The sequence below is a fragment of the Marmota monax genome, unplaced genomic scaffold, assembly GCF_021218885.2.
Source record: "Marmota monax isolate L192 unplaced genomic scaffold, Marmota_monax_Labrador192_F-V1.1 WCK01_AAM20220418_F8-fsc00121, whole genome shotgun sequence".
Taxonomy (NCBI): Eukaryota; Metazoa; Chordata; class Mammalia; order Rodentia; family Sciuridae; genus Marmota; species Marmota monax.
Genome location: NW_026693351.1, coordinates 3,759,075 through 3,778,460, shown reverse-complemented (window position 1 = coordinate 3,778,460; position 19,386 = coordinate 3,759,075). Strand labels below are relative to the sequence as shown.

Genomic DNA, 19,386 nt, shown 5'->3' with positions numbered 1-19,386 from the left:
AGCACAGAGGGTACAGCAGGATATAAGAGTTAAAAGGCAAACACCCAGTGAGCCTCAAGCCATTTACCATAATTGAGGTTAAAAAAAAAAACCTTTAATATAAAAATAATATCAACATCATCTTAAACTACACCAATTTAAAATATGACACTTTTTAAGAAAATTCATAAGCCAAATGATATAATTTGGAAGCCAACTCAGTTGTGAATGTCCTATTAACTTAATAAATATTTGATATTAAAAAATTTCCAGTGTAGGAACTTAAAAAGTGCACACAGATGAGCAATTAATTCTTCTGTAATCAGATGTCCATTGACAGATAAGATCAGCAATAAACAAATAAAAGAAGAAACGCTTTACACTTGGATTTGTGACTGGATCCTTGGCCAGACTTACCAAGAGCCACCATCAGTATTGCTTTTGAAATATCTCAGTTTGTTTTTTTCCATGGATAGTGATTAAGAAATAACTTGTAAAGGACAAATAATTTGCTATATAAAATTATATTTTTAGATGCCTCTTTCTGTTTTATTTTGCCTTAAAGATGATATTTTAAAGCTGAAGGTACAGGTTATCATCAAGTTCAGTGTTGACAGGACAAGGCATGAGGATCCCACATTATAGGACCTGATTCCCCCTTCACTATACTCAGAGTTCTCAGCTCTTTTCTTTTGGTGGAATTCTTTTCCTTGTTCAAAACCAAGTATGTGTTTCCTATTTCATTGCTTTCTCCCAAATTTGGGGAACATGTGAGAATATGTAATATTTTTTTCTGGAATCAACAAGCTTAATGTTCCTGATAGAGACTATTTTCCTGTATCCTGTCCACACCTCATGCCCAGAAGAAAAGCCTTTATAGTCTGCACCCCTCTCCATATCTACTTTGTAAGGCTTATGTTAAATACCTCAAGGTTCCTCAGAGACACTCCATGAATCTTTCCAACAGTGCCTCTGCCTGTCTCAAACTAGATCATGCCCCTAGACCCTCCTGTTTGTGAATACAAGTCAGAGACTCTGTCAAACAGGATTGTTTCTCTTCATCTTTACATAAACTCAAGCAAAGTAATTTTTGGGAATTTGCAATGGGTCATTCTCTGACATAAGCTGGAGAGTCAAACTAATTAGGCATGAATTTCATTTGCTTTATGTCATCTTCAACTAAGATACATGAAGATTCTCCTTTTGGCTTTTGATAAGCCTCTAGTCTTTACAAGTATCCTAGTTTCGGATGTTTTGTTTTAGAAACAGAAAAGAGTCTAAGACATTCCTTCGTTCTTCCTTCACTTAATTCCCACATACAATTGGTCATCCAGTTATGTTCATTATTTTTTGGAAAATGTATCTAAACTCTGTCTTTTCTAGTCCTATGACCTTCCTAATATTCCTAATGAATCGTTGCAAAACCCACCTATTTCTCACCAGGAAATCAAGTCATGTGAAGGAAGCAATGTCTTACTTGTGTGCGGTTATTGGGCACTTTTTAAGTTCCTACACAGTGTAGAGTGGTAAACCCTATAAAAACAGCATTTTAAAGTTCGTAGAAAATCACTCAACAGTCCTAAAGCAGTGATTGGAGAGGATGAGTCAGTCATTTCTGACTCACAATTTTAAGGTGTTGGGAAAACAGATTGATTCCTCTTGGAGCACTTTTTATTTGATGAAAAGAAACTACACAATCTGCTTTTTATTTTACAAACACTTGTCTTTAAACTTAAGGATTTGGGGTGGAAATTGAAAGAACAGGTGGATAAGGCGTCGTCTGTTAAATTTAATATTTTTAATAGGGTGGCAAAAAATAGAATATTGAAGTCCAAGAAAGATTTAAGGATGTCAAAGTGGTAGAAACTTTATTTTTTATTTATTTATTTGTTTTAATACTAGTAATTGAACCCAGGAGCACCTCACCACTAAGCCACATCTCCAGCCCATTTTTATTTTTTATTTTGAGACAGTTGTCTCCCTAAATTGCTTAGGGCTTCGCAACGTTGCTAAGGCTGCTTTTGAACTTGCCTTAGCCTCCCGAGTCGCTGGGATTACAGGCGTGTGCCACCAAGTCCGGCTTCCCTCTTCTAAGACTAGCTCGGTGCCTCTGCATACATAACAGGCATTGGCATTGCTTGCATGAAGACGCCATCCCTCGCCCTATTTCCAGACCAGAATGTTGCTCCTTTTTTTGTGCTACCCTTGTCATGGGTCATAGTTCTTATTTTTCGTCTCCATGGAAGTTCCATAAGCTCCACTATTTTACCTCCACATCTACCACAAACTCTTAGCACAAATATGCTAAAATAAGAATAGCTAGACAGTGAATAACTGTAGGGTAACAGCAGTCCTAGGAAAGAGATCCCTGTGATAGGAAGTCTAAGTAAGAAGTTTTTATTAAAGAGTTAAACATACGCTGGACGTGAGGGCAACAGGATTTTCAAAGGCACGTGATTAATGGTGCCCTACACTGGACCTTGTTTGTACATGCAGGGGAAACAAACTAAAGAAGCTCTCAAATCTTGGTCATGTGCAGCCAGATCTGGGACAAGGCGAGACCTCCGTCTCCCCAGGGGGCGCTGTACAGAATCGCCCACGGTACCGCGGTGCAAGCACCAGGACTCATTTCCGCCCGGGAAGCATTTCCGCCCTGCCGGGCTCGCGCGTTCCGTGACGTATTTCCAGTTAGCTGAGCTGAGCACTAGTGGCCTGGAAGGAAGTTACGTCCACTCTGAGGACGGAAAACCGGTGCAGTGGCAGCGAGGTGAAGGCGTTTCTCCCGCATCATGTCTCACCTGCCAATGAAACTTCTGCGCAAGAAGATCGAGAAGCGGAACCTCAAATTGCGGCAGCGAAACCTAAAGTTACAAAGTGAGCTGAGTGGTGGCGGAGGAGGGCCCCGTGCGGCGGGGCCGGCGGCGCTGGGTGGGAAGTCCCCGCGGCTCCTGGATGCGCCGCAGTTTCCCGGGGCACGTGGGATCGCGGTTCGCTAGCAGGCAACCTGGGGCAGCATCCTGTCGGGTCCGCGCCACTCTCCACCAGCCGGGTGGCCCAGGACCGCTTCTGACCCTTCTGAGCATCAGTTCCTCCCTTCAGAGTTAGAAAAGGAGGCCGCTGGGTTGACTTCTTGGCTTTTGCACTTCACCTTAACCCATTTTGACTCTCAGCAGCTTCAGGCTCCACTTCGTCCCCCTTCTCTCCCATTCCAGTCAGACACGTGAACTAACTTTCTACGCATCTTTTCCATCTTCTATTTAATTTCTGTAATCCCAAAACAATTTTTAGATTTTGCTCTCTTAATAGAACTTACCTGATACCATCACCAACCTGCTGGCTTTTCACTCCTTATTATCAGCTCAGAAAGTGTCTTCTGCACATGTGAAAATTTGCCTCTCCTGCCATTTTTTATTATTGTCGCTCCCAACTTGAGGCTCAAAGAGCTTCTATATATGTGTGTACTGCCCTATGACTTAATTAGGGTTTGAAGTTTATATTCCTGACAGTGGGCCACAAATAATGAAGTCATTGTGTTATCCATTTGGATTCCATATTAGGTATAAATCCCCCCTATCCACACACACCAGGGGTGGTTTTCAATAGACATTGATTGATTGAAAGAAATTCTGGAGTGAGCAGAATTGAGCAGGGAAACTTTTGTAAAGACATCCTTGGGTATTTGTACATAATATATATTGGGACAAAGAGTGATTTCATTAAGTGAAATTTCAATTTACTAAAGTCTAGGAGAGTTAGTGTTGAGTGTTGTAAAATTATGAGACATGGTACTTGTGTGAATAATATTAAATGTCTTTTTCAGTGTAACAATGAGTTATATTTGTCAGATACTTTCAATGTATATTTTGTAACTGCCATTGTCTGTGCCCATCATATTTAACCTCCTTGAAGTTTTCCTTTCCCAACTCCTTAAAGAGGGGTCTTTTGAAGTTAAGAAATCATTGTAACTTTCTGTTTTCCAGCAGAATGTTTACTTTTCCTAAAGTAGAACACCAACTTTATGTTCATTTTAACAATGAACATACAAGAAGTAGCTAAATAATTTGAGTCTCCGAAACCTTGGAATTTTTTATGTGAAAATGTTTACACATAAGCCCCCCTTCCTTCTGTTCTGTTTTTAAACAGGGGCCTCAGATGTGAACCTAGCAGAAACTCAAAATGGTGATGTGCCTGAAGAAACAATGAAAGTCAGAAAAGTTAAAAAATCCCTGAAGCGTTCTGTAACTGTGGGCTTGTCAGAAGTGCAAAATGTAGATATGTCTGAAGAAAACGTGGAAAATATAAAAGTTAAAAAATCCCTGAAGCATTCTGTGAATGTGGGCCTGTCAGAAGCACAAAATGGAGATAAGTCTGAAGAAATAGTGGAAAATATAAATGTTAAAGAATCCCCCCAGTCTACCATATTAACCAATGGAGAAGCAAAAACACAGTCTCCCAGTTCAGAAACAAAAAAGAAAAAGAAGAAGAAAAAGAGAAAAATGGCAAATGATGCTGGGCCTGGTAGGTACTTTGTTCTTTGAACTTCAGTCATCTTATTCAAATAGTTTCTCATAGTCATCCCACCTTCCTTCTGTTGTTGCTATTGTGTGACATGTAAGAATTCCCCTGTGCTCCTCAGCATATCAGAGACTAGCTTTGTAGCTGAAGGAAACATTATAATACTAGAGATATGTTTTAACTTTCATCAAAATATTCAGCAGTGTGTCATGTTACATTCTTTAACCTTGAAGAAAGCCGCATACCTAGATAAGAACTTATTTAGAATTATAGCAGTGTGCTTTTTGTGGGGGTTTTTTGTTTGTTTGGTTGGTTTGGGGCAGTTGTCTGAACTTTTTGTGATAAATAGAACATACTATGGTATAGTATTTTAGGTTCGCCTATTTCCAAACAGAATTGTAGAGTTATTAAAACTAAAGAAATCTGGGCTCGTGGTAAGGTCTCTCTCCCCTGGCCTTTCTGTGTCAAGGGTTTTCACATTAATGATTCTATTGATTTTTCTCATTTTTGGCCCCATATTTTCCTTTTTCTTACCATAAAGTCTTCTCCTTTTAAAAAGAGTCTTAATTGCAAATTGTATAAAATAGCATTTAGGAAAAGTTTTGAACAAAGAGAATGTTAATTTCCAAATGAGTAACATAGACAAGATAATGATGAGGGAGGGGAGAGGAAAGATGATGATTGCATGTAATAAACTCAAGCATTTTAATGAGATGTGGACGTGTAGAGATTTCCAGGCAGGATAGAACAGGGGTTGTCAAACTATCTGGCTTTCCACCAATTTTTTAAGTAAAACTACTAGATCTCCACATTGCCCATTTGTTTACATTGCTTTTATTTCAACAGAGACCATATGGCCTGCAAAGCCCAAAGTATCTATTAGCCCTTTATAGAAAGTTTGCCAGCCCTACAGTTAGAAAATCATGAGTGTATCTTGTCTGAAGATAAGGTTTCTTTTAGGAAGGAGCTTTCTAAAAGAACTTTCCTTAAGTATGACTGTTTTCTTGTTGTCTACAAACTAATAAATTTCCAGATGACGAGAAATTGCTTGATAAATAGGGAAAACTGAAGCTTAGGAATTAGTTTTTATGTAAAGTGATTTCAGTCCTAATGTAAAATTATTAATGGCTTCAAGAGTCTTCTGAATATTCTCAAGGAAGTAACATTTCTAATCTAAATCATATTATTGGAATTTTTAACCTATGGGTAAACTTTAAAGAACCGTTCTGCAAAAAAACATGGAGAGCAGCTGGTGATGTCCATGACTTTTGACCTTTGCTTACAGAGTTGACCAGTTCCCAGAAGAATTTCAGTAAGGTACATGGAAAGAGGCCAGTGCTAGGCTACAGAGCCCAGAGTTTTGGGTTACGTCTTTTCTGTTCAAACTAGCATCAACGGGTGCCATAAATTTCTATTAAAAGCCCAACATCGTAATAAACCCAGTTGAGCCAGAAGGGATGTTTTAAGAGAGTTATGGGAAGTGTGACTGGAAACGCATTTTGGGACCATGTTATGCAAGTTGTGAATGTAAAGCCTCCTTCACCTCTTAAAACCTAGCATCAGTCTAGTTCTTGTCACCCAGTTAAGTAAATCATTGCCTTTGCTTTATAGTCCATCTCTAGGAAAATGATATCTTCTGTTTTTTCTGTTCATCTTTCAAATTAAAGCGGCTATTACAGAAAATGAATGGTAAATGGCATGAGGGGCATATAAGCACTTGTAAGGAGTTTTTATAAATTACATTCACCACATATGCTCTTTTTTTACCCAGTGAGGTGTGTGAAAATTGTAACTAGTATCTTTATATTATTTAAGTCAACTCATAAGAAGTTTTTAAATGAGATGCTATAGTTCATTTAGAAGCCTAAAATAGGGGGTTGGTGTAGCTTAGTGGTAGAGTGCTTTCCCAGCATGTGTGAAGAATTGGGTTCAGTACTAAGCACCACATAAAAATAAATAAAAATTTTAAAAGAATCCTAAAATTATAGTTTCGTTGGAAAATCTTATGTACCCTGAACTTTTAAATGACATCTCTTTTTATGAAAAGGAGATATTCTGACAGTATCAAATATGTTAGGCTTTGGAAAATATACCTCTTTGCATCACAAGTCATTTGTTTATCTCATTTGATATTTTTGTTTTAAGAAAAAAAAATTGTTTTCTCTTTTAAAACCAAAGATACAAAAAAAGTAAAAGTTGAAGAAGGCTCTGAAGCTCCTAAAGAAACAGAAAACAGTGTGGAAAAGTCAGCTGGTGAGGAAGAGGACAGTGAAGTACCCAGCCTGCCCCTGGGACTAACAGGTAATTTGCAGGAAATTTTCCAGATACACCTTCTCAAAAATATGTGTCTGGCCAGACATGGTAGTGCACACCTAGAGGCTGAGGCAGAAGAAGCACAAGTTCAAGGGCAGTCTCAGCAGTTTAACAAAGGCTCTAAGCAACTTAACAAGACTCTATCTAAAATAATAAATAAAAAGGGGCTGAGGATGTGACTTAGTTGTAATGAGCCCCTGAGTTCAATCCCTGGTACCAAAAAAAAAAAAAAAAGTAGGTTATGGGATTGAAGGTTCAGTTGTGACTTTTAGTTTAGCTGGAAAAAAGTAACTGAGAAATTCTTTATGTATCTTTCTGCTGCAGTTTTTCCTCTTCATCTTCTATCTCATGGTGCCATAGTACTTTTGTTCCTTCCTTTGTTCTTTTCTCTGTTCCTAACATATTTTTGTACATGTGCAGTTTCTGGGATCCTATGTTTTGTTGATTTATCCTTTTATAAGGCTCTGTCCTTGTTGCAGTAGGGAAATCATGGCCTAGAAATTGACACCAGAGGTTTAGGCTCGGTTACTAATAAGGAGGGAAAGATAAAATTGACTTTATTGAGGAGCAGACTTGCCAAGTTAATCTCCTTTGACTTTTATTCTTTTATAAAGTCAAGAATTTAGATTAGAATTCACGGCTCTTAACCAGAATTATCTAGAAACTACATGAGCTATTTTTGGCTGGAGCTTTTTTATTAAGAGGTTAAGATCCAACCCTAGACATGCTTGATCAGTTATAAAGGTTGGCTGGTGGTGTAGCTCAGTAGTAGATTACTTCCTAGCAAGTACAAAGTCCAGGGTTCAATCTCTGGCACATTAAAAAAAAAAAGGATGTGCTAGTTATGGCAGTAATTTTCAACAAGAAATAGGTAGAGTTCTCAACCCTACCAGATGGAGTTACTAAAGCTATCCTGGTTTGCCCAGAAATTTCCCAGATTTAGCACTGAAAGTTCTGTATCACAGGAAATCTCCTGTCCCAGGTATACCAGGAAGAGCAGTCACCCTGTTCCTAGGAGATGTTCTTGGTTGTCAGATCTAGGAGAAGTCTGTGTAGAGCGTAGAAGTCAGGAATGCTGTGTAACTTTATAATAAATAGGCTAGCCTCCCATACCAAAGAGTTATTCTGTTTGAGGATGTGGCTCAGTGATTTAGCACCAACCTAGTATGAATGAGGCCCTGGATTCAGTCCTCAGCACTGAAAAGAAAGAGAATTATATAGCACATAATGTCAGTTCAGCTGTTCCTTAGATGGGACTGTATCCCAATGAACTTACTTCAGGTTGAAATTCTAAATCAAAAATGCATTTAATATACCTAACATCATCACTTCACCCACATTACACATGCTCTGAACTTTTCACGTTATTAGTTCAGATGTTACTTTGATAAAACTGTATCGTATCCCAGTAAACTTACTTTAAGTTGAAAACGTAAATCAAATATACATGTAATACACTTAACTTTATCACTTAGCCTACATTAAACATGCTCTGAGAGGTAAATAGAGAGCCTACATCCTGGGAACAAATCTTTACTCCTCACACTTCAGATAGAGCCCTAATATCCAGAGTATACAAAGAACTCAAAAAATTAGACAATAAGAGAACAAACAACCCAATCAACAAATGGGCCAAGGACCTGAACAGACACTTCTCAGAGGAGGACATACAATCAATCAACAAGTACATGAAAAAATGCTCACCATCTCTAGCAGTCAGAGAAGTGCAAATCAAAACCACCCTAAGATACCATCTCACTCCAGTTAGATTGGCAGCCATTATGAAGTCAAACAACAACAAGTGCTGGCGAGGATGTGGGGAAAAGGGTACACTTGTACATTGCTGGTGGGACTGCAAATTGGTGCAGCCAATTTGGAAAGCAGTATGGAGATTTCTTGGAAAGCTGGGAATGGAGCCACCATTTGACCCAGCTATTCCCCTTCTCGGTCTATTCCCTAAAGACCTAAAAAGAGCATGCTACAGGGACACTGCTACATCGATGTTCATAGCAGCACAATTCACAATAGCTAGACTGTGGAACCAACCTAGATGCCCTTCAATGGATGAATGGATAAAAAAAATGTGGCATTTATACACAATGGAGTATTACTCTGCATTAAAAAATGACAAAATCATAGAATTTACAGGGAAATGGATGGCATTAGAGCAGATTATGCTAAGTGAAGCTAGCCAATCCCTAAAAAACAAATGCCAAATGTCTTCTTTGATATAAGGAGAGTAACCAAGAACAGAGTAGGGTCGAAGAGCATGAGAAGAAGATTAACATTAAACAGGGATGAGAGGTGGGAGGGAAAGGGAGAGAGAAGGGAAAATGCATGGTAATGGAAGGAGACCCTCAGAGTTATACAAAAGTACATACAAGAGGAAGTGAGGGGAAGGGGAAAAATAATATAAGGGGGACAAACGAATGTCAGTAGAGGGAGCAGAGAGAGAAGAGGGGAGGGGAGGGGAGGGGAGGGGGGATAGTAGAGGATAGGAAAGGCAGCAGAATACAACAGACACTAGTATGGCAATATGTAAATCAATGGATGTGTAACTGATGTGATTCTGCAATCTGTATATGGGGTAAAAATGGGAGCTCATAACCCACTTGAATCAAATTGTGAAATATGATATATCAAGAACTATGTAATGTCTTGAACAGCCAACAATAAAAAATTTTAAAAAATAAAAAAAAATAAAAAAAAAGAATCTAAGATTCAGGAAGACGAGCTCACTATCTTTTTTTTTAATTTAAAAAAAAAAAAAAAAAACATGCTCTGAACTCTTCTTACAAACCCTGTCTTGTAATTTATCTCATGTAATTTATGAAATACCTGAGAGTGAAAACTAGAATAGCTGTAAAGATGTGCTTTTACATTGTTTACATTGTTATAAAGGTGAAAAATTGTTGAGTCATCTGTCATAAGTTAGGATCATCAGAAGTGCCAAGGCTGAGAATCCCTGATTTATACTTGCGCAAGGCAGAGTGGGGAACTCCCCAGCGTGTGTCTGATGCCACCCCTGCTAAGAACCACCACACCACTTGATATGTGGGGTCATTCTAAATCAGACTTCTTAAATATTTCATTTCTTTCTGGACTCTCACCCTCACCACTATCTTGGCATTTCCATTTCATGTAAGTACCGTAATTCTTCCTCTCTGCCCCTTACTACAGTGTGGAATTAGATTTTAAAGCACACAGCCATCATCAGTGGAGAAACTTAAAAATATATTTAGGACTTTTTTCTTTGTATTATCACATAGGAATGATTGAAGTTGATTTTTTTTTTTCTATAAAAAGATCTAAATAAAACTTTAGGCAACTATAAATGACAATATTAACTTTTAAAGAAATAAGTTTGCTAATGATAAATTGTCTTCTGCTTAGGAGCTTTTGAGGATACTTCATTTGCTTCTCTAACTAATCTTGTCAATGAAAACACTCTGAAGGCAATAAAAGAAATGGGCTTCACGAACATGACTGAAATTCAACATAAAAGTATTAGGCCACTTCTGGAAGGCAGGTATGATAACATTGATGCTTGGACATTAGTGTCTATTTTTAGGACTGTAAGATTGTAAATATGAGTATGTTTTGTTGATTTTGATATATCCAACTTGTACTGAAACCTTTAAGTTACTTGCTAATTACTTGAAGAAAGATATTTATTTCTGTTCTATAACAGTTCGTATTTCTGAGCTAAGTATATAACCAAGATGGTTGATTCACCAATAGGGAAGGCAGGAACTGGGTCTGTCTTCATGGTTGAGCTTAGTACCTAAAATGTGTGCTTAGTATGTGTTGGGTATTCAGTGAATATTTTTTTTAATGAGTAGATTGAATATCTTCCTCTTTTCCTTTTTAATATTTAGGGATCTTTTAGCAGCAGCAAAAACGGGCAGTGGTAAAACCCTCGCGTTTCTCATCCCTGTGATTGAACTCATTGTTAAGTTAAAGTTCATGCCCAGGAATGGTAAGCTTTTGATCAGTTTCTGGCATATTGCACTAAAAGTTTGCTATGGGTTTTAGAGACTCGTGGTAACTTCAAAGTCTTGCTTTTTTTGCTTTTTAGGAACAGGAGCTCTTATACTCTCCCCTACTAGAGAACTGGCCATGCAGACTTTTGGTGTTCTTAAGGAGCTGATGACTCACCATGTTCACACATATGGGTTGATCATGGGTGGCAGTAACAGATCTGCTGAAGCACAGAAACTTGCTAATGGGATCAACATCATTGTGGCAACACCAGGCCGGCTCCTGGACCACATGCAGGTAGAGCACTGTTACGTAGTGCCTCTTATTATCTTGTATGAAACATACATTTGACAACTGACAGTTTTTCTTTTCCTTTTTATTAGACTACCCCAGGGTTTATGTATAAAAACCTACAGTGTCTGGTTATTGATGAGGCCGATCGTATCTTGGATGTTGGATTTGAAGAAGAATTAAAGCAAATTATTAAACTTCTGCCAAGTAAGTAGGTTGCATCTACATGTGACTTGCATAATAGCAATCAAAGATTAATTAATTAATACAATAATTAATTAATAATTAATTGATGCAATAATTTTCCTATGGGAGCAACCATTGCTGAACAACCATATTGTATTAGTATCAGAATTTTATTGTGGCTGTATGATGTACTTGTGCCAATCATTCTTAGAGGTAATTTGGAATGCATGCATCAAGCTTTGTTTTTGTTGTTGTCATTTAGTTGTTGATGAACCTTTATTTTATTCATTTATTTATATATGGTGCTGAGAATTGAACCCAGTGCCTCACACATGCTAGGCAAGTGCTCTACCACCGAGCCATAACCCCAGCCCCATGCATCAAGCTTATTACTGATTCATATAATAATTTTGCTGTTTCAGAAGTTATAAAGCAAGTTATACAGTGTCAACATAAGTCTCATACCCTCCCCTACCATCTTATGTCTTCTTACTTTGTCTGATGTCTTCCAGGTAACCATAGTCTTGTTGCCTTCTGTATTATATTTGTTGTGTATTTACTTTGGTTGTAGTCTTGTAACATCTTATGTAAACTGTTTATATCCATAATACAACAATGATCCCATTTATTATATGATTTATGTGTTAATAAATCATACAAAGCATCGTCAAAATATGCTCTTGGCATAATAAGCAGTACCTATTTAAAATTCATAATGTTTTATACTCTCGCCATGTTTATTCTTGGAAACTCACTGTAATCAAAATGATGAACATATCTTTCACTCTCAAGTTTCCTTATGCCTCTTTGCAAGATGCCTTATGCCTTATGACTCTGTCCCTTTCCTCCTCACACATGTAACTTCTCACAGTGGTGACTGACAGTTTTATGAAGCAATTACAGAGATGCCCTGAAAGACTTGAGTTATCTCGCATGTGTCTATTTCAGCACGCAGACAGACGATGCTCTTTTCTGCCACACAAACTCGAAAAGTGGAAGACCTGGCAAGGATTTCTTTGAAAAAGGAACCATTGTATGTTGGTGTTGATGATGATAAAGCTAATGCAACAGTGGATGGTCTTGAGCAGGTACTTTTTAAAATAAATAACCTAATACTTCAAGGATCTTATTTGGTATTTCCTTGTATGTAGGATGTAGAAAAGCATCCAGAAAGCAAATGGATTAATGAGCTTTTAATTTAAATATAGTGATATTGTGTATTTGACCCTTCTGGTATAAAATACCCTGAACTCTTAATAAGGAAATACTGGCTCTGGGATGTATAGCTGTAAAGATGGAAAAGCGGTGACGTGAAAGTGGAAACTTTAAGGTTGAGATTTTTGTGAATAAAATATTCCTTGTAATTAGATGAGGCTTAAAAACCTTTGCTTTGGTTGGTTTTGTTTTAAAATGTTTTCAGAAAGGCTGGGTAGCATATATGCTTTTTTCTCAGTGCTCACAATCAGTATTGGCTCATGATGCTGGAAGTTCACTTGGTTAATTTGTATCTTTATCTGAACCTCATGTAGGGATATGTTGTTTGTCCCTCTGAAAAGAGATTCCTTCTGCTCTTCACCTTCCTTAAGAAGAACCGAAAAAAGAAACTCATGGTCTTCTTTTCGTCTTGTAAATCTGTAAAATACCACTATGAGTTGCTGAACTACATCGATTTACCTGTCTTGGCCATTCATGTAAGTGACTGTGATGGGCTTATTGAAAATTGATTAGACTTGCTGAGGATGTAGCTTAGTTATAGAGCACTTGCCTAGGGTGTGGGAGCCCTTGGGTTCCATCTGTAGCCCTGGAAAGGGGCAAAAAAAAAAGAATAGGTTACACTTAGGAAGTTCTATAGATTATGGGATTGGATGTATTGCTCTCTCCTTGAAACATAAGTTATAAGTAGTTGAAACATCCATAGGTGATTGTTCCTGTGTGGAGGGATCTCTGCTGGTGTGGAAGGGCATGGGCTACAAAGGAGTGAAGGACACGATCCTCCTCCTGTTGGGGAAATAGAACACAGTCCAGGGATGGCACTTGAAATAAAACAGAATGGCACCTCCAGTTTAGGGTTGCTGCATTTATGCTTCCCAGCAGCAACTCAGAATTCCAGCTCTGAGAAATGTTTTTTGGTTTTTATCCATTCCAGGGAAAGCAGAAGCAAAATAAGCGTACCACCACATTCTTCCAGTTCTGCAATGCAGATTCAGGGATATTGTTGTGTACAGATGTGGCAGCAAGAGGGTTGGATATTCCTGAAGTTGACTGGATTGTTCAGTATGACCCTCCAGATGACCCCAAGGTAACTGAGTCTTTGGGGTGTCTTCAGAATGGCTCTATGAGGAGTACATTTATTCTCCATGTTCCCAAGAAGTACCTCATTCATATTTATAAGGGTTAGCCCTACTGTACTGACACTGCAATACTTCTCTAGTATTAATAAATGGTTAGGGCTTTGTGGGTCCCAAAGAGAATTTGAGAGGCATTTGTGGTCATAAATTAGGAACAGTAGATCCTTGGAGTAATGTTAAGAACAGAAGACCTAAAGGAAGTAACATAATTGCAAAATGTGGCCACGTGGTAACAGACACACGTGGAAGTCAGTGCCTTAACACAGCTTTTTTTCTCTACCCAAGGAATATATTCATCGTGTGGGTAGAACAGCCAGAGGGCTGAATGGAAGAGGGCATGCCTTGCTCATTTTGCGCCCAGAAGAATTGGGTTTCCTCCGTTATTTGAAGCAATCCAAGGTAAAGATCTTTGGTTAGGATAAAAAATTTTATGGGGTGGTGCGGGATGGATCTTAAATTGGGAACAGAGTCCTCTTGGTGGGGATTGTTAGCAAGTACATGTCCCCTCTAGATGTATCACAGAGATCTGAATCAGGGCAGAGCATGGTTAATTGCAGTTGTTCAGCAGGTTAAAAATAATAATATTTACATGCTTCCGACCCAGGAATTACAGACAGAAGGATCTACCACATGGCTCAGCCCTCTGTGTTGTTCAGCTATGCCTTTTATGTCTGTTTCTCCTCTGCCATTCCCTGAAGCCCTATTTAAAACTCTTCCATCACTGTAGGCTCCCTCGCACCTGGTCATCGCTCTCCTACCTCCCTCCCTCCTGCAGTCTTCTCTACACCCCCTCATCTTGGTGTCTTTCCTTCTGGCCTCCTGTGAGGCAATGGAGATCCTCAGTCACTCCTATCTCTGCTGCCTCCTGCTTTCTGTCCCTTGTTCTCACCTCCTGGTCTTCGGTCTCCCTCATAGTTAGCACTTTACCACCAGAAGTCTCTCACTGTAAAGTATAATCTCAGCCCTCAACCCATTCTCTTATAACTGCCTCCAGGGTAGCTATTGCCTGCGGCCTTTCCTCCATTTGCCTTATCTACCTCATTCCATTCTACCAGAACAGAATCCATCAAAACCTTAAGTGGTAGTTGGGCGCAGTGGCACACACCTGTAATCCCAGCAACTTAGGAGGCTAAGGCAGGAAAGGGGCTGGGGATGTTGCTTAAATTAGTAGTTAGTGTCCCTGGGGTTTAAACCCTTATACAAAAAAAAAAAAAAACTTAAGTGGCTTGTTTCTAGATGTTGTGGATGCATGTCGGATATTCTCTTCCATGACATCTGTCTCCCTGTCAGCCTGTCTGGCACAGTCTTGCCTGGTGACTTTCCTCCCCACTGAAACTTGGTGTAGTTCATGAAATTGCCCTGTAGCCTTTGTACACTTTCTCTAGAAGCTCTTCTCCTGGTTTTCTGGAATGCTCTGGTTTCAGCTACTGCTGTCTTTTATGGGAAGCTTTCTGGTTTCCTGCCCTCTGTGTTCCCACAGCACAAGTGTTCATTTATCTGTCTCCTCCACAGGACTGCAAAGCAATCTCTGTGAGGCCGGAGTGTAGAACTTGGGCACCTGTTTCCCCTCAGAACCTAGCACAGGTCTTGTGCTTTTTATTTGCTTATGATAAATGATAACAAATCCCTCTTGTGGAAGTATGTAGTCATTATGACCTCTGGTGTCACCGGGTCACAGAGCAAGATGGTATTAGAGCCCCTCTTCTTACATAGAAAGAAAGGGCTGATGGTCCTGCTAACTAAAAATTTCAGACCCTTCCAATAATCAGGATGATAGAGATCCCTAGAGAAAAGAACTTACTAGCTCATTATCTCCGTTCAATTCCTCACCTTCTCGATCTTTTAGGAAGAAAGAAATGAAGGCTCCTAGCATGGTTCGTGGAAACTCAGCAGAGTAAATGTGGAACTTTCCATTGACATGGAGAGACTGGAGAAAGCAGATTTTGCTACCTGTCCTGAGGGAATTCCACAGGGCATCCTTCTCTGTCTTCAGCTTATTAGCTACACTGAACCATGGCTGTCTGGTTCTATCACTTTCCTCACTGTTTATGGAACACTTTACACTTTCTTCATTCATCCAGAAATGTGAATATTGATCATTCTGGCTTAATAATTTTTGTACTTCTGTTGTTTTCTAGGTTCCATTAAACGAATTTGAATTTTCCTGGTCCAAAATTTCTGACATTCAATCTCAGGTATGCATCTCCTCCTCCCTTGTATTTCTGAGTAAACAGAAACCTTTATTGTGTTGTCCCTGTGCTCTGAGGCTGCCCTTTTGTAAGATGGGACCTGTTAAGGTTTCCTGTTGTCCAGTTTCCCACTGCTGTGCTCTTGCTCCTCTCAGTCCACCCCTGAGAGCATTGTTCTCCCCACGGTAAGAATTTACATGTAATCCAAAAACCGGAGCAATGGTATTAGAACAAGTATCTTCTGAAGATGACTTTGTTCTAATAGTTGAGAACTGCTTTTTTTTTATTTTATTAAAACCAGTGTTTTCTATTTCAGCTTGAAAAATTGATTGAAAAGAACTACTTTCTTCATAAGTCAGCCCAGGAAGCATACAAGTCCTACATTCGAGCATATGATTCTCATTCTCTGAAACAGATTTTTGATGTTAATAACTTAAATTTGCCTCAGGTTGCTTTGTCGTTTGGTTTCAAGGTGCCTCCTTTTGTTGATCTGAGTATCCTTTTTTTAAAAATTAAGTCATCCTGGAAATAAGGGGTAAAAACTTTACCAAGGGACATTGGACTCCACAGGGTTAGTATGTGCTCTGGCAACTGCCCAGAGGCTTGGGTGTTTGTCCTGGTCAGCATCTGCTTCTCTGTACTAGCAAAAGAGTGTAAAAGTACGGTTTATTGAACAGGGGTTAGCCATCAGGATGGGGGTCACGGGAACAAGGCAACTAGTGACTTAAGTGTTGGTAAGATAAAGGACTTTAAGTGACAGTGAGAGGTAGAAGTGGTTGTGCATTCCAGGAAGAAGCACAGAAGTAGAAGAGCAGACATTAGGTGGTTGTCCAGGTCAAAGTTTTAATCCTGTTAGAGCCATTGAATGGTCTTACACAAGGATGAGGCAAATTTGTAAAGGAAAAAAAAAAGTGTTGCTCTAGATAAAACACAAAGGGAATAAGACCTCCAATTGATATTGCTGCATTTTATGACATGTGCTTTGTCCTCGAATTGCCATCAAAGAAACCAAGCCAGCCAAGGCAAGGCTTATTCTTTACTGTTAAGGCAGTAGTTCCTGGGGGACTAGATAGAAAACCCTGTTGGTTTGCTGTCCCCGTTGTAGACACTGGGTAAATGTCTGCCTTAATGAGTACCTGCTGAATTGGGACAGGAAAAGCAGCTTCCTCACCTGGCCACACATTCCTGAATCAGCTTTGAAAAGAAGTGAAAGTCATTTTGTTGTGATACAGGTTACTTTTTAGTGTGTTCCTTTGTCCTCATAACTCCTTATCTCTTCTTGTTTTGAATTTCGTTATGTGAAGTCATTAACTGTTACATTTGGTTGTAAAAATCATACCTGCTAATTTTAGTCCACAGGTACTTTGGTGACACCTAGTTTTCTGCAGATTTGTCCCAGAATGTCCATGTTTTCATTGTTGGGGGGTGATACAGTGCATGCTGGGTTCTCTCTCTGTAGGTGTTAGATTGCAGTTCATCACCTTTGTTGCTTGATTTCCTTAACATTTTCATCTGTAGATGTGAACAGCAGTGAGGGCAAGCGTAAAAAGAGAGGTGGTGGCGGTGGATTTGGCTACCAGAAAACCAAGAAAGTTGAGAAGTCCAAAATCTTCAAACATATTAGCAAGAAATCATCAGACAGCCGGCAGTTCTCTCACTAAAATGAACTTCCTTTCATCTTGAATAACTTTGCCCTGAAATTTTTTTCTTTCTCTTCCAAAAGGAATTTTTGTAGCCTTAGATTCTTTTTGATCTCTACTGTGATGAAATTATATTTTGATTTTAAATACCATACCAAAAAAATCAAATTATGTCATTGTTTTAATATTCTTGTACTTTATGGTATGTAAAGATTTTATGGTATGATTGCTATAATAACTTGCTATAGAGAGGGATGTTAATACACTGGACAGGTGGTGTTAATGTGGAAAATAGTCTTGGTTTATTTTTTTAGTGTTGCTTCTGAAAATGTTGATGCATTTTTATCTAAAGAAACACTTTAGGTAAAAAAAAATCACTTTTATATATTCCCAGTTTTAAAATGATGAGCCTTTCTCCAGTTGTTTGTTTTTTTAAAGAGTAAGAAATAAAAGTTATTTACCATTGTTACTTGAATAAAGTGCTCCTAAGCAATCTTCACATTATGGAGGGAGGGAGAGAATTAAAATTGTTGAACCTCACAGTAATAGAAATGTAATATTCTTTTCTTTCATTTGGTAACTTAGCTAAGACCTTTTTTAAGAATAAGGAATGGTGAGTCTAACTTCAATTTATTGTAAGGTGATTTAGAATTTAATAAGCCCTTCCAGCTCTTCAGAGTACTTAGAAGAGAAGGCCAACTATCAGTAGACTCAAAACCAAGTCATGAGACAGTGCCCAGTCTACATTAATGTTAGTTTTTTTGTGAGGAAAAAGTCTCCAGATCCATGAAAGATACATTTGTACTGAAAACTGAACATGAACCAAGGTCAGAAAAAATAGCAATCAGCTGTTTAATCAGTTAGGATTTTTGTCACAGGAGTCCTTCATTTCTGGTGTTCTGTGTAGTACATAACTACAAAGTAGTTCTATTTTATAGCAATTAAAAACCAAAGTTGCTAGCAGCACTTTGCTGTTGTGCCAGTTAATATTCATAGTGTCATTAATGTAATTATGCAGAGAATATCAAGTGGAGAAGAAAAAGTTGGATCAAGGTTACAGTAGGAAAGGAAAGAACTATGTTCCACCTCTAGGCTTGGCTGCTGTCTCTTGAGTTTTGGACCTTGACTGCTGAGTGCCTGCCTTAGCTTCTTAGATTCCTAACTCCTACCATTTAATAACTATTTCACTCCTCAGTGCTATTTGTTTATTCATTTCAGAAATGATTATGTTTAAAAAATATATAAGCAAAGGGAAGAATATCTAATCAGTGGTCAGAAGTAATAATGTTGATATTTTGGCATGTAACATTCCAGGTTTTGTATGTGTTTATACATTTTAATTTTTTATCAAAAATGAGGTCATCCTCTACCTACTACTTGTTCAACCAGCTTGTTTCATAATGTGTTGTTTTCCTGTGTCATTAAATAATTCCCCCCTATTCTTGTAATTCATTTGTGGCAGTGCTTTGTTAATCCTTGCTTGGTCCACCAGGATTTGGGTTCTTGGATTCCTGCTTGTCCCAGTCAGAGTCTCTTGATTCAGTGTCTAGTGCCCCTATTTGTCTTGCCTTTGTTAACCCCTAGTGTGAGTCAGCCTCCAAAGATTTTGTGAAAAAAGTAAACCTGTTACTATATAACTTGGTTTTAGCCATTTCAGAGTTCTACTGAGTACTAAATGCTATTTTGGTGGCAGGATGATCCAGGCTAGGGACATTTAGACAACCAGACTTGAGCAGCCTGGCCAGGATGCAGATGTGAGGGAGTCTGTTGCCAGATCATGCAAGGCCAGGGCAACACCATCCTTAGGGCTCATTAGCACAAGAAGTTTTTCTCAGGCTCTCAAGAGCACACCTGACAAATAGCATTAAGTGATGTCATGAAGGTTAGAAGGCAGCATGGGCAGGAAGCCAACTAGATCACTACATGTAGTTAGAAGCCCTGGGG

General features: G+C 38.7%; 1 protein-coding gene across 1 annotated transcript; it reads left to right on the top strand.

The window, feature by feature from the left end:
• The first annotated feature begins 2,664 nt into the window (after positions 1 to 2,664).
• Ddx18 (DEAD-box helicase 18) lies at positions 2,665 to 18,890 on the top strand. Its single transcript, XM_046456868.2, has 14 exons — positions 2,665 to 2,853; positions 4,123 to 4,497; positions 6,673 to 6,795; positions 10,201 to 10,336; positions 10,686 to 10,786; positions 10,886 to 11,085; positions 11,172 to 11,286; positions 12,214 to 12,353; positions 12,795 to 12,956; positions 13,412 to 13,564; positions 13,899 to 14,012; positions 15,752 to 15,808; positions 16,119 to 16,296; positions 17,321 to 18,890. Exons 1-14 carry the CDS (start codon positions 2,769 to 2,771, stop codon positions 17,461 to 17,463), a joined length of 2,082 nt encoding a protein of 693 aa, XP_046312824.1. The 5' UTR covers positions 2,665 to 2,768; the 3' UTR covers positions 17,464 to 18,890.
• Positions 18,891 to 19,386: the final 496 nt, after the last annotated feature.